The sequence below is a fragment of the Haplochromis burtoni genome, unplaced genomic scaffold (genome assembly GCF_018398535.1).
Source record: "Haplochromis burtoni strain Fernald_Lab_line unplaced genomic scaffold, NCSU_Asbu1 Contig_15, whole genome shotgun sequence".
Lineage (NCBI taxonomy): Eukaryota > Metazoa > Chordata > Actinopteri > Cichliformes > Cichlidae > Haplochromis > Haplochromis burtoni.
This window is the reverse complement of record NW_024582376.1, coordinates 438,423-452,687: the sequence shown is the minus strand read 5'-3', so window position 1 is coordinate 452,687 and position 14,265 is coordinate 438,423. Positions and strand designations below refer to the sequence as shown.

At 41.5% G+C, this 14,265-nt stretch overlaps 1 protein-coding gene across 2 annotated transcripts in view; it reads right to left on the bottom strand.

Annotated features, from left to right (window-relative positions):
* Positions 1-75: 75 nt before the first annotated feature.
* The window catches only part of strn4 (striatin, calmodulin binding protein 4), a 16,463-nt gene continuing 2,273 nt past the window's right edge, over positions 76-14,265 (bottom strand). Inside the window, exons 2-18 of one of the 2 annotated variants that reach the window (XM_005915784.3) lie at positions 9,495-9,598; positions 9,245-9,321; positions 8,987-9,065; positions 8,662-8,847; positions 7,053-7,230; positions 6,805-6,961; positions 6,184-6,279; positions 5,731-5,849; positions 5,449-5,624; positions 5,300-5,347; positions 4,983-5,104; positions 4,730-4,897; positions 4,449-4,589; positions 4,219-4,317; positions 4,056-4,142; positions 3,450-3,638; positions 76-3,182 (exon numbers count right to left, since the gene is read on the bottom strand). In XM_005915784.3, coding sequence (XP_005915846.1) covers positions 3,469-3,638; positions 4,056-4,142; positions 4,219-4,317; positions 4,449-4,589; positions 4,730-4,897; positions 4,983-5,104; positions 5,300-5,347; positions 5,449-5,624; positions 5,731-5,849; positions 6,184-6,279; positions 6,805-6,961; positions 7,053-7,230; positions 8,662-8,847; positions 8,987-9,065; positions 9,245-9,321; positions 9,495-9,598 — 2,007 coding nt within the window. In that variant the 3' untranslated portion in view covers positions 76-3,182; positions 3,450-3,468. Of the gene's footprint in view, positions 3,639-4,055; positions 4,143-4,218; positions 4,318-4,448; positions 4,590-4,729; positions 4,898-4,982; positions 5,105-5,299; positions 5,348-5,448; positions 5,625-5,730; positions 5,850-6,183; positions 6,280-6,804; positions 6,962-7,052; positions 7,231-8,661; positions 8,848-8,986; positions 9,066-9,244; positions 9,322-9,494; positions 9,599-14,265 lie in introns of both variants that reach the window. The other variant, XM_042218071.1, reaches the window with a different exon arrangement.

The following is a 14,265-nucleotide window of genomic DNA, read 5'->3' as shown; positions in this document are numbered from 1 at the left end:
TCTTCATGTATTTCCAAGTACGGCATCCTTTAGTAGAAAGAAAGACAGACAGACAAGAAAAAACTCAACTCTCAATTCACTGTACAAAATTTTCATTTTTTTGTCTTTTCTTCCTTAATGACATACAACAGGGGACCCGTAAACAAAAAGAGAAAAGTCATTTGATACAAGCTAAAATGCAGTTCAAAAATATATAATAAAACAAAATTAATAAAAAGCAGGTCTCTTATCCCTTGTAGTTGGAGGAAATTGTTTGAATACAGCTTAATATGATGTACAAAATATCACACAGTGATAAATTGCTAATAAAAAAATAAAAAACACAAAGAAATGAGAGTTCTTTACCTTGGCCTCCGACTGGTAACAGATTTTGGTTTTTTTTTAATCTTCTTTTCGTCTGTTTTTCGTGTTTTTTAATCGTTTTGCTTTTTTACAAGTTTTACATTGCCATTATCAATCACAAGCAAGTTCTATGCCTAGCAAGGAAGAATGATTCACTTATGATACTACAGTATTCTTACATCTTAATAATCATATTCATAACCAAAGGAGAGAGAAAAAAATGAAAGAAAACAAAGAAATGATGGACATTTACAGCACATAATGGCAACTCTAACCATCATTTACAACCTCTGCTTCGAGTTCCTCTTGTTTTCCTCTTATTGATGTGTCACACTGATTTGTCGTTATTCTCAGACAGGGGACATAGTAGCTCAGAGCGAGAAGAAAGTGTCAGTAACGCCCGCTGTCATATAACCGTGAACGGCAACAGTTCCACGTTTGTAGTATTCGCTTCAGATCGAATACATCGTTTCTGCACCCTGTCTATCCTCTTGTAATGTAAAGCATTCACTTTTAGATATAGTGCAACAAGGGGTCAAATAGTTAATACGTGATAATAGGACGTCATGCCCAGCAGCAGTATAATAATGTAGTTGCCCCGTGTTGTTGTCTTTGACAGACTTGTGTCAAAGGAACAGCAGTGTGACATCTTGTCTAATTTCACACAACAGTCTTCCACTCTGTTTGGAGAGAAAAAAAAATCTCTCACTACATATATATATATAAATGAACTATGAATGCTAGTGTCACCAGTGATTAAAAGTGTTTAGCTCCAGCCAACTTTAACTCTTTCCCCCATAAAGACAACATCTGACGACCTCCTCTGTATTCTTAATAAGAAGCTTTGCCGCCTCAGTACATGTGGATGCAGGTGTGGTTTGATGACCTTTAGAATAGTTCTGGGTTTTTCCAAGGGTAGCTGAATAGGCAGAGACCACCCTCATAAACCTCTGATGCAAACTCAGTCATTTTGTTCTATAAGCAGGCCGCTCAGTCAGGAAAGCGCTTCAAGGGTTACCTCTAGTAGGCTTTCAAGGGGTAAAGAGTTAAGCTGTCATCTGACCACCAGTGTGACACACAGTGTGTAATCTTGAAGAGCTGACGCCTAACCGAGTGCAGATTTTAGAGGTTTTCTAAAGGTAATGAAAAAATAATCTGGGACGAGGTCAGCTGTGAAGAGGCAACTTAAAGCAAACAAACTGTCCTGTAGTCAACAGCACAAATGCAGGACATCAACAAACATGGGTCTCAAAATAACGATGCTTCCAGCTGAGCCAAAAGTTGACAGTTTACCTCCTAAACTGAGTCAGACGTCTTAAATCAACACTTTTTTTGTATGGCTGAATTTAAAATGGAGTATTTGTTTATTTTTTTTAACCCGTCCAGCATCCCTCTTCAGGAAGAGGACACACGCTTCACTAGATTAGTTCTGCAGCTAATGTGCTCCCTGTGTTCATCATTCAAGAAGAAGAAATCCTCACCTCATCACTTGAGTAAAGGTGATGTCAGGCTTTTGTGAAAGCCCGAATAAATAAAAACAATCATGAGACGCGAGCAGCCTGCAAAAAAACTGGCACCGACTTCAAAGAGACAATCTCTCATCCGAGCTCCTCCACTGTAAAATAATTACCAGCTCGATGCACTGCTCGAGCCGGAGACACTCAAAGCCGACCATATGCACATCCCTCTAATGAAAAACATAACTAGGATGGACTGTCAATTCTGAAATTTGACCACAGTTAATGAAATGATCCAACAGCGAAATGTCACACGAATGATGATTTTACTGAACGTACACGTGTGGACCAGTGAGAGAGAAACACTCACAAAACATGTCCCTGATTCTGACTCAAGACTGATGAAGTCTTTCATAGCACCGTGGTTGAACTAGTGCATATACAAACATACACACACACTCACATACACTCCTCTGTACAGTAAAAAGCACCAGACCAGCCTCGCACCTCTCTAGTCTACAGACTTTAACTATGCTCAGTCATATCCATCCTAAGCTGGTTCATGCAGTGTGAGAGACTCTATACACACTGTATATCTGTAGAAATACGTTTGTGAGAGTTATCTAAGTGACATCTAATCACACGCACACACTCACACACACGTACGTAGAGGCAGAATCATGGGGACGCTATAGCAATCAGACATACAATGAAACTAGGTTGTTCAATCAACACTATTCAGCTTTCTAGTGCCTCCTCACAGCACACACGACTAACTCAAACATCCTCCAACACCACACACACATCCTCCTCACCGAGTCTTTGGAATGCAACACATTGATTCCCAATGCAGAGGTTAGGTCAGGTGTTTTCCGTCAATGCCGAGAACTGTTATTCCTTTAAGTCAAGCCTACATATGTGTGTTAGCCACAAGCAATGTTTCAACTGTTAAAAAAAATAAACAATTTAAAATCAAGTGTTTCCCCCTCAGCTCTCAGTGAAATGCAAGCATTGTGCAAGCACTTGAAGCGCACAAGCGTACACACATAGTACTTTGTGAAAAGGAAAGGAAAAAAAAGAACAGAATATTGTAGTGTAGAAAAGTGTTACTCCAAATATGATTACTTGAAAACAGAGCAGCCAGAGTTTGAAAGTTATAAAAAAGCATTACAAGATGTGATTAGTATTACAAGAAGTCACTGAGGCATTAGAGAACTGTGAGGAGTTTTCGGAGCGGAGGGGGAGGAAGTTGATGGTTGACGTCCTGTGGCGATGACCCAGCCAGTGGGGTGCAGGACTAATTGTGTGTGTGTATGTATGAGCAGGTGAAATGTATCCACTGTAGTCTTCAGTCTTTTTTGGCCCAGTTATTGATGTAGGACTCTAAAAGTAGAAAGGGAGGGAAAGAAAGCAGCTTTTCAGAACTACTCGAAACACCAATAAAAACAAGGGGACAACAGAAGCACAATTTGGTATTTAAAGGGATTTTAAAAATCCAACAATATATAAAGGGATGTTTTCTTGTTAGTAAATAACAAGAGGACATTGCCATCTGTTTTTCACTATTTATGGCTCCTCACAAAAAAACTCCTAAAAAACCCGCTCCCTGTTCGCCCCACACTGCTTCTTTCCTGGCACCCTCCATCTCACCAGAACGACGACAGTGATGTCAGACAAAGATTTTGGCAAGTGCATCTGCGCCGGCGCTGGCAATGAAGGGCTGGGAAGAGTGGAAGGCCACGTCATGAATGGCCTCATCATGCTTCTTCCTGTGGGCAGTGATCTCCTGCACGCACGTCCTGTTGTCCAGCATCCATAAGCGCACGGAGCAGTCGTGGCCTGTAGGAGGTGAGGAGTGGGAGGAAGCAAAGACAGCAGTGTTACGAGGGGCAGGGATGACTGCGGAGAACAATGTAAAGGAATCCTTTTACAACCTAGATTTAACACACGCCTCTTCTACAGTGTGATATGTTATATTTTGCGGTTACTACAGATTTTACAGGATTTCTTAAGGTACTTTTTGCTCATAAGCCATAAATAATCTCCTATTTCTTCAAAAGAACTAAACAAAAAACTCATTTAATTCCCCTGTTTAAAATTTGCTATTACTATCAATTAATTTGTGATTTAAAAAGCTACTTGTATACAGATTGCAGGTGATATTAAACAGATGTTTCTCGGTGTACAGAGGAGCATTTTAAAAATTAAGCCTAGGATACTTAGCTAAGTAAGCACACAGTAAAGCCGAGTACTCACTGCCAGAGATGAGGTAAGTGCCTTTAGGGTCTGTAGTAAGACAGGTGACCGCATCCAAGTGCGCAACCATCGAGTGGACAACTTTACCTGCACAAAAAAATTTTATTCAGATGCATGTGAGAAAACACATTTCAGTAATCATCAGTACACCTCCTGCACATACCTGTCTTGTTGTCTAGGAAGCGGATGGTGCGGTTCTCGTGTGCAGTGATGGAGATGGGCTCAGAAGGGTGACTGACGACACGGTTGATCAGTTCACTGCCTGCAAAGGAAGACATCACATTCAGTCTAATAGAAGAATTTAATGATTTTTCACCAAATTATTATTTGTGGCAACAAAAAAAAAAAAGAAAAGTGTTGCACATTATGTTGGAGACTGTGTCCAGAACATACCATCTTTGGTCTGTGTATCTAGCATAGTGACACTCTGCTCTGTGTTGAGGTCATACAGGAGGGTCTCACCGCCATCAAATGACACCACCACCTGGTTGGGATCAGTGGCTACAAACGCCACTGAGGTGGGTGTTCCGTGCTCTAGGAAAAATAAATAAATAAATAAATGAAATACACACACACACACAAAAAACCAAACAAACAATGGAACGTGATGAGGATGTGGGATCTGAATAGAAAAAGCACCAAAGCAAACCCACAAAGTCAAGACAAATGTCTACCTCTCTCCTTATTGAAGACAGACATGCAGGGGGATGAGTTCTGAGGATCCCAGATACGAATGGTGCCATCTGCTGAGCATGAGGCAAGACGATGGTGAACTGCAGAGTAAGTCAGACCCCACACGCTGTCCTCGTGGCCTGCTAGTACACTGCTTTCAATACCAGGATCTGGATAAAGAATCACATAATTTAAAAAAAAGAAAAACTAAACTTTGTGATTCTGCTATATAATTAGCAGTTAAGAATGACTCACCATAGTTATCATAGGGATCTACATTCAGGTCTGGCATCTTCCAACACCTGATGGATCCATCTAGACCTCCACTGTAGCAGGACTCTCCATCTTCACCCATCGTCAGTGAAAGAACAGCTCCACTAGAGCAAGACCAAAAGAGAAGCAGGTATAAATGACATCACCCATTCCCCCCAAGAAAACAAAAAACAAAAACCTCGTGTTCATCCCTTTTTTTTTTTTGTATTCACAGCATTTAATTGGAAAATGATTGCATTAATCATTCATTTTTAGAAAAAGAAATTGCAGCATTTTTATTGTTCTCAGGCTGAACTCACCTGTGTGCTCTAAATGTATAGATGGGTTCAACGTCCAAAGCCGCATTCCTGTGGAGAGACACCGTTAAAATGAGATCTGGAGTTTATATTTGTGTGGCAGAGAATAACACGTCTTCATTTAAAAACATCGTCACCAGTAGGGTTCTTACTTTTTAGAGTGCATTGCCTTGTTGAGGTTCCAGAGTTTTAGTGTGCCATCCTCAGAGGCTGTGAGCAGCACTGCTTGGCTCGGGTGAAAGGTCAAAGCGCGGATGGCGTCAAAGTGGCTGCGTAGTGTGAATCGGGGGTTCCATGTCTTTTTAAACTCTTCTCTGTTATCCTGCAACTGACGGGACACATGTTTGAAAAGAGGGAACATTCAAATGTTTTCATTGTACGTATGTAGCTTGTATTGCATAGTTTGTATTGATCAGAACAAAATATGCAATTACATCCATGGAAAGATCATTGTCATTGGCAACAGTGAGATCAGCCAGCTCTCCCAGGTTCATGTCACCTCCGCCAACAGCATCCATGATGAAGACATCAGAGGAGAAACCCAGGGCACCACCTGGAGGTTGTAAATGGAAAAGCACAAGAGATATGATTTCATCTTGACAAATGTCAGGGATCTAGAAAAGGATGGTGAGATCACTTTGAAATATCGTGATAAGTCCTAGATAGTTGTAGAACAGTGTCATTTATTCCACTTCCCTACTCCCACACTGTGTACCACAGGAAATATTTATAGTTGCAGGAGAAACCTTGCAAGCATACCCCTACGCAAACATCTAAATTTGAGATTCAGCAACTAAGCTACAACTGCACGGGGGAAGACTAAAAAGGCAATGCTCGGCAGAGAACAATTGATGTTTCTATTGGCATATTTTGTAGGGAAGTCTTACCTTCCCCAGAGCGAGCCTGTCCGGATACAGAAGGGGGCGGGGTAGGTTTAGGGGGGAAATCTGACATCATTCCTTGTAACTTGTTCCTGCGGTTTTCTGAACCCAGCAAGAGGAGAGAGACACAATACCGTCATGCGGAGAGGTCGAGGAAGGCCGGGGAGGTCAGCAGTTGGACAGATAAGAGACAAAGGCAGAAAGAAGCTAAAAGGCAAACTTCATTCTTTACGTGTAATGACAACATACACTTGTACAATTTTATTTACAAAAGCACATCTACAGTGCAAATATGATTCTAAATATGAAATGTGAACACATAAAAAAAAAAAGGCAGCATGCGTGGTAACCTCTGAAATGGCCCTGGACCACAGAAAGTACATCTAGAGACAAAGATGACAGCTACACAGCTCTGAGGAGTCACAGACCGACAGCTTGTGAAACAGGACAGAGAGACAGGTGGTTGGGAAAAGAGGTTGGTTTTATTGACAAGAAGAGATGTCAAGACACAATGAGAAGTAAAGGAAAAAAAAGGTGAGCAAGGATAGGGGCAATAAAGACAGATACATTTATGGCAGTGATCCTGGCAGTGCTTGTGCTCATGATGTTGCTAAGGCAACAGCGTACCTAACTCCCGTCCATCCCCTGAGATCCGGGCCTCTCCCGCCCCCTCCCCATCCTCCCCTGAGCCCAGGAAGTCAAACTCATTGAGGGCGTCTTCCGAGTCGTCCTCGTCCTCTTCGTCTTCAGGGTCCATATCTGTGGTCATAGGTTCCGAACCCATCTGAGAACACAGCAGAAAGCAAGGTTGTTGTTTATTTATTCATTTTTTTGTGAAAACATTTCTTGGTCATTCTTTATTTAGCCTGCCGTACCTTCACGCGAGACTTTTTGTTCTTGCGCGGGCCATCCATGCAATCGGTGGCCATGCCTTGGAATTCATCTTCCTCGTCACTGTCGTCTTCGTCATCGTCCTCACAGCCATGAAGGAAGGGGATCTTATCCAGCACTGAACCCCCCACACGTTCCTTAGAGCTTTCTTTGCCCGCATTCCTACAAAGAGATGCACAGCTGAGTATCTTGACCACATGTTTCACTCAAAGATCAACAGAGGGACTGCTTATTTATATATTTATTGTTTACATTGTTTTACTGTTTTTAAATTATTTCAAAACCCATAGTTGCAACAGCTGTGAGCTACCTGTGAATTATGGGTAGCACAGTAGCCTCAGGACAACACCATCAGAGTATTTCAACGGAAGACCGTTTGATCTGTTGTTTCCTTCTGTTGGTTTTCTCTGTTCAAAGCCTGCTCTTTTGTGCTTGTGTGTTCCCACTGCTTTGCATCTTGTGGTAAACCCTTTTGTGGTGTTTCTAGATTTGAAAACTACCTTCTCCACAGACTTGGCTGGAAATATTTCTGCAATCACCCACTTTAGTTGTTTTCAGTGGGCTATTTTATGCTGCATTCTTTCTTAAGAATGTACCAGTTTGTTGATTTGGTTAGTGCTAAAATCTCTGCTATTTGGTATGGTTTATTTTCAGCTGAATGGTGGCCTCCTTAACTCAAAGTGAAGGTTGAGAGTCCCATGAACAGCTATCAAATGCAAATTTAATACTTAGAATCAACCCCAGACCTTTTAACTCCCTATTTATCATGAATTAAAAATGAAACATGCCACATTTAGCTATAAAATTTACTTCTGAGCCTCTCTGCACAATTCAGTGACATCTATCTTAATTTTACCTCCAGTGCTCATTAAAAATCCTGACTTGCATGATGAGGAATCCCCTCACTTTTAGACCTCTTCTGTCATGTGTTATTTTGCCAGTTTCGGAGTTTAAACTGTGCTTTTGTTTCACCGTCTTCACATTTCTGCTTGTGCAGAAAGATTCCACACGAATCTTGTTCACTAAGCAGTCTCATGATACAGTGACAGTTATCTCATACAACAACCCATCGCTTAATTAATTTTTAAGATGCAAATGGATTTATAATTTGGATATTGTCCACTGTTTATAAAAGGATACCATGAACTACTACCATACTGGAAAATATTCAGACAGGTCAAATCCTGATATATGAGGTCAAACGCAGATACACTTTATGTAAGAAGTGTTTGTCGGAAGGTTAAGGGATGGCTTCATATGCAAGTCTGCCATGTTAGTGAACTAGTTTGTTTATGAAGTGATGTAAAAATCGCACTTGTCTGTAAAGTTTGGCACGAGACTGCAAGTAAATGCTTTCTGTGAAAGACACAAATTTTTACAAGTTGCAGCCTTTCACAAGCAGCAGTGAAAAGTTCAGTTTTTAAGGAGTAGCTTTACATCAAGTACATCTATTTTAAAAAAGGAGAAGAAGAAGAAGAAAAGAAAAAGGCTTTTGTGCTGCAAAAAACAAATGTTTACTCTGTCATCAATGTTCACATTGGAGCTCTTCTGTGGTGTAAGATCAAAGAGGGGCGTGTGTTTCCACTGTCTCACCTTTTTATCTGTTCCTCTATTTGTCTGACCAACAAGGACTCTCCACCTGCTCGTGGCTCAGGCTCAGGACAGCTTTCACTGGGTGGGGGCCCGTTAGCTTCAGGGCTGCTCCGCCCAAGAAGGGAGCGCACGCGCTTAGAACGCATGTCCAGAATGGTGTCTGAATAACCCACTTCCTCGAGATATCTACATCCACATACACACATGGTCATATAAATGAATCATTTAAGCCTAGATCAGAATTGTAATGTCTACGATGAAGTTGTGATGGAACACATTAATATGGCACTGAGATAAAAAGGAACGGATGATGATGAAGCCTTACTTGCGTAGTAGCTGACGTCCCTCCTTCCAGGACATCTGATTGGCTGGCTCTGAATCTGACTCAGCCGGCCCATTGGGAACTACAGAAAATAGATTGTTCAATAGTGATGCAACAGCAGGGCATGAGAAGAAAAGAAGAAAAAGAGAGAAGCAGAAACTTCGAACTGCGCTCAACGCTAAACAGGAATCTAAATGTAACAGAAGCAGACAACATAATGGGTCCAAGTTACAGAGCACATAAGGACTTGGTCAAACATACGTTGATCTGCCTCTGTCTCTGGTTTCTTGTCCCCAGGACTCTGGTCATTTCCTGTCTTCAGCTTTTGGTGCTTAGCCCTGTAATGCAACAAAGGAACACTTGAGGGCAACGTTTTGAGCTTCCACAAATACATCTTTCACTAGAAGAATCATTATGCCTGGAGCATGCAAACTCCCAGGACAGACTGAAAGAGTAACAGACATAAGGAGACTAGGACAGAAAGGGGGGGCTTTCCAGGCATTCGTTTTACCTCTCTTGTTTGAGGGCGTACTCCAGCATTTTGATTCGCCTCACCAGGTCCTGTTTCATATTCTCCTGCCCTTTCCTCTCACCCTGAAGAAACGCAACCTGAGCCTGAAACACACATATACACAGCATGGTGAGGAACACGCACACCACATCTGTCCATATAAGCATAAACAAAAGTAAGATAAATTGGGACCTGGAAAAGAATTAGTTACAAAATGCATGCACCGTCTCGGTTTGGGGTGAAAAGTAAATCATTCAACATCAACAAAACATCGCAATGAGAGACTGAACAAAAAGGTTTGATGTGACTAGCTGTGCAAAAAAAAGAAAAGAAAAAAAGACTTCTGAAAGCCAAGAGCAATAAGTAGAGGGTTGTGGAATAGGGCTCTTATTTTAACTTTCCTAACCGAGGCCTCACTGCGCATCTGCAAAGGAGGAAAAACAAGACATGGAGCAGCCAAATTCAAACACCCTCTTTCAAGACCCATCCTTTGCTGTGTTTCCTCTCTCATTTCCTGTCCATTTCCTTCCTCACTGCTGATAAAATTCTTACCTTGAGGAAAGAAATGTTCTGCCTGTTCTGACTTTTCCCCAGTGAGTTCTGAGAGATAGAAAGGTAATAAGAGACTACAGAGTGATGACACGGCTTCCAAGCACTACACCGAGACAGGGTTTCCCTTGAGTAAGCCATCATAATGCAAGAATTGACAAAAATGTGAAATATTTGCCAGACTTAATGACAAAGATTGCTAATGCAGGTTTCAACCTGGCTGTGCCTGCTCACAGTATGCAACTTTTGTGCAAAACCCTTTTAACATCAGGCAACAAATATCCTGCCTGCTTTTAGAAGGAGAAAAAAAATGCCCAAGTGAGGAGAAACAATACAAACAAACAACTAACAAACTAACTAACTAAACAGTGATCCCTGTCAGAAGTAGGTTAAAAAGCCCTAACCCTGTCTCTACTCCCAGGATGGTGACTGCAAGCACAACAGGCATTTTCTCTCTCTGTGCCAAGTGGTGCTGAAGCATTAATACAGCTTGTTTTACAGCCCATTTCTCCTCTGCATGCCCCTGTCTGTGTCCACGAGTCTGCTCCCACACACATACGCAATTCTATAAAACTAGAACAATCTAAAAACGCCGTCTCACGGGGCAGACACTTGGTCTGCTCGGAAGGGTAGTCAATCTCTGAGTAAAAGCGCACATATATATCCAGACACACACACACACAAACACACATACACACAGAGTCATGTAACCAGCTAGGAGGGCTAGTGGAACACAGGATAATCTGCCAAGCAAACCTTCCTACTGCTGCTACTGCTGCTGAGTAATCCTGATTAATGCAATGTGAATTTATATGCTTATCTGAGAGTTTTGGAGAGAACTCTCAAAGCTAGTACATTAACACTGTAGACATGGGCTAATAGGGGCATGAAAAACAGAGATTTTGTGGGGTTATTCTTGGCCTAAACTAAGAGGAGCAGGTCAGTACATGTACATTATCTAAAGTCTTTTCACAAGTAGAATAACTAATGAATTAACTGAAATAACATCTAAGCCATTAACTGAGATGAAATGAAAACCAGTTTAGCTTAGCCATCCATAAGACACAGTCTCACTCATTTGCTCTATTTCTGTGGCTGGCATTCCCACACATGCATGCAGTAATTGTGCAGTTGGGTTCTGTAATAGACGATGCAGAAGATGTATTTTGCACATTACATGCAAGCAAAAACACTTGTTTTAGAGCGACATAATCAGATGTGAATGTGCATAAACTTACTAAACTACCACATAGGCAAAGCTGGGCGATGTCATGGTGTGGGCACAGCATGTACACTGTATACTGTGTACTATAAATGGCTGAGCACAGATGGAATGCAGTCCGAGCTTGGAAAAAAACCTACTTCAAATCTAAATGCTATAATTGTTTTACATCAGCAGTTCTGTGTACTATGATTTAAGCAGAGGTCAGTATTTGAGGAATTTTCAGGGAGGTTTTGTGTATGTAAACAAGTTGTTCAGACAGATTTTTTAGTGTACTGACAGCCTTGACACAAGTCCTGCTTAAAAGCTTACTAAAAGACTATGACTAAAAGTTATGTAGATAACACCAGATGCAGAAAGGTGCTTTTTGTGAACTTAATTATAAGCCAGACTTGTACTTCAGTGAACAAAAGTGCTTAAATCAGCAGCAGCCTCCTGTAGACAGACACAGTAACAGTAAATTTCTTCTTGAATAATGACTTAACTCTTTTAATGGCGTAAATTTGATCAGTTGTGTAAAAGAATAAGGCATTAAATCAATGTGTTTACTTCACCCTCGTGGGGCAAAGACACACGTTTCTACTCTTACTCACACACAGACAAGCTACAGCTTGCCTTTAGACACGGATAACCATCACACCCCTGTGTACCAGTCTCGCCCTGTGCTCCTAGAAGGACAGGTTCATGCCTCAAAGCCTTGACACTGTCTTGTTGGCGAAGTTGGAGACAAGGCTGCATTTGTGCACACACACCCCAAGTACAATGCAAGAGCAACCTTTCTCTGATACATAAAGGTAACCAAAACACAGGTTCAAAGGGTTTATTGTTATATGGAAGTGTTTATGCAGGACTTACCAACAGCTCTTCCTTTCTACGGTTTCACTTTAAAAATAGAACAAATGCTGCTTTCTATGTCTGACTTTGTGAGTAAAATAGGGTCCTAAAACTAAAAATTTCTACACGGACAAGAAAAAAAAAAGCTGTACCATGGGACTGCTACAGCAGACTGTGTAATTACACAAGGGGATGTAATAACCGCACTGTTTTTCACTTTCATTTGTCTCTGTCATTCTGCCCTTTGCCTGCTTCAAATTCTTGTTTTCACTCATGTGAGGGATCCAGGCCAGGAGCTTTAAGACAAGGCCGTCCATTCATCCACTAGTCAAGGTGCTCTTATTGCAAGACTGTCACTTAACGTCAGAACAGAAGCTGTTGAGACAATCACAACAGATGTGGAGCAGCAGATAGAAACCTATCACTGCTTTTAATATCAAAAGCAAAAGAACTATCTGCTTCCATCTGATAAACAGGTCAAAGAGTAATAAAACCACTAGGGTGTCATTTATCATAGCCCAGCTAACAATGACACTGTGGTTACTTTCTTCATAATATGTTGGTAAACTAACAAAGGCTAAAGTACAAAGGGCCTACGGGGCAAGCAAACCTGTCGCGCCATCTGATCTAGCCTTCCTGTGGGTGGGTTTTCCTTCATGAGGCCCGCTGCCGCTGACCTTTCCACAGTTTGCTGTTGCATGGAGCGCATCCACATTTAGCCTATTCTGTCAGTCCTTCTCTACTAGCTGCAGAATAGGGTCAAGGGCAGCTTTCCTCCTCCACTGGCTATTCTCCATCTTTTTATCCCTTCGCACCCCGTGAGAGAATCCATGAGCAAACAAGTAGAGCAAAAAAACTTTTCTGGGACAGTGTGCTTGGAGTGTGCTAGTGACACTGTGTGTGCAGTCCAAGAGTGGTAGCTAGATAGATAGATAATGACATCCCAATTAGTGGGATTTTATGACTAAGGTTACAACATGCTTGACTGACAAACAGTATATAATTTTTTTTTTTTAAGAGAAAGGGAATGGAAATTTTTAAATAAGGAAAATAAAGGATGAACGCTGCATGTTGAAGACTGCAATTGCAAGAGCAGTGCTGTGAAACAACACAATACACATGGACATCATATGTGTGTCACGGCTGAGTACACAGAGCTATTAATTAGAGATACGTACCCAGGGACTGCAAGACTCACACCAAACAGGACGTGATGTAATTTGGGTCACCAGTAATCTATTCTACATGTCTACTAACATCCTTAATAAAATGAAATGGCTGAAAATGAGAACACTTTAAAGAGGAACAGGTTGAGGTCATCCCTTTTCCCTGTAGAATAAATGACTATCTGAGGAATACCCTGTAGATTTAATTAGGATTCTTCTCATGCAAAAACAATGCCTAGTTAGAAACAAGACTGCTACTGTGTGTGTTTTCACAGAGCAGATTCTTAAGTAATTGAATTATAGACAGGCAAAAGCCACAGCCACCTGTCAGTGAAGACACAGCGCCACAGGTGGCTTTACACACCAACACATTAGCTGCGCACGTGTCGTGATCTTGCAGAGACATGCTAAGACACACATGAAGAGATCTCCTCTGTTGCACACAAAGTCACACAGATCTCAAATGATTGTGAGTTAATTTTGCATGTGACTTAGTAAAGCCTTTGAAATTAAAGTGTGGAAAATACCATGTGCAGACAACATGTGAGCAAACTACACTATGGAAACATTTACAGCATGTTAACTGTGCAGGTTATGACCAGGGGGCACACTAACTGGCTCAGTGAGAGGAGAGCTGCAAGCATGTTGGCAACAAAAGCCAGAGGCCTTTGGCCCGTGGGTGTTAAACTGTAAGCTAGGTCAGTTTTTCAGCGTGGCACTCCAGTTATCTTCTCTTTCTCTCAGCACAAGCGTGGTGCTAATTGTACCCGTGAAGCCAGACCATGTGCAGCCAATGTGCACATACAAAGTTCCATAACAAGCACTTAATGGCATGTCGGACACAGCAATTGGCTGTTTCTGCTTTCTATTCCCTGCTCTTCCCTCGTTTTTATAAAAGCAGCAAGCACTGCCCATTTGTTATTGTTCATTCATATTTTATCAAGCCACTATTTATAACTATGTATGTTTGAGTTAGGGGCAATGTGAGAAGCACAGTGAC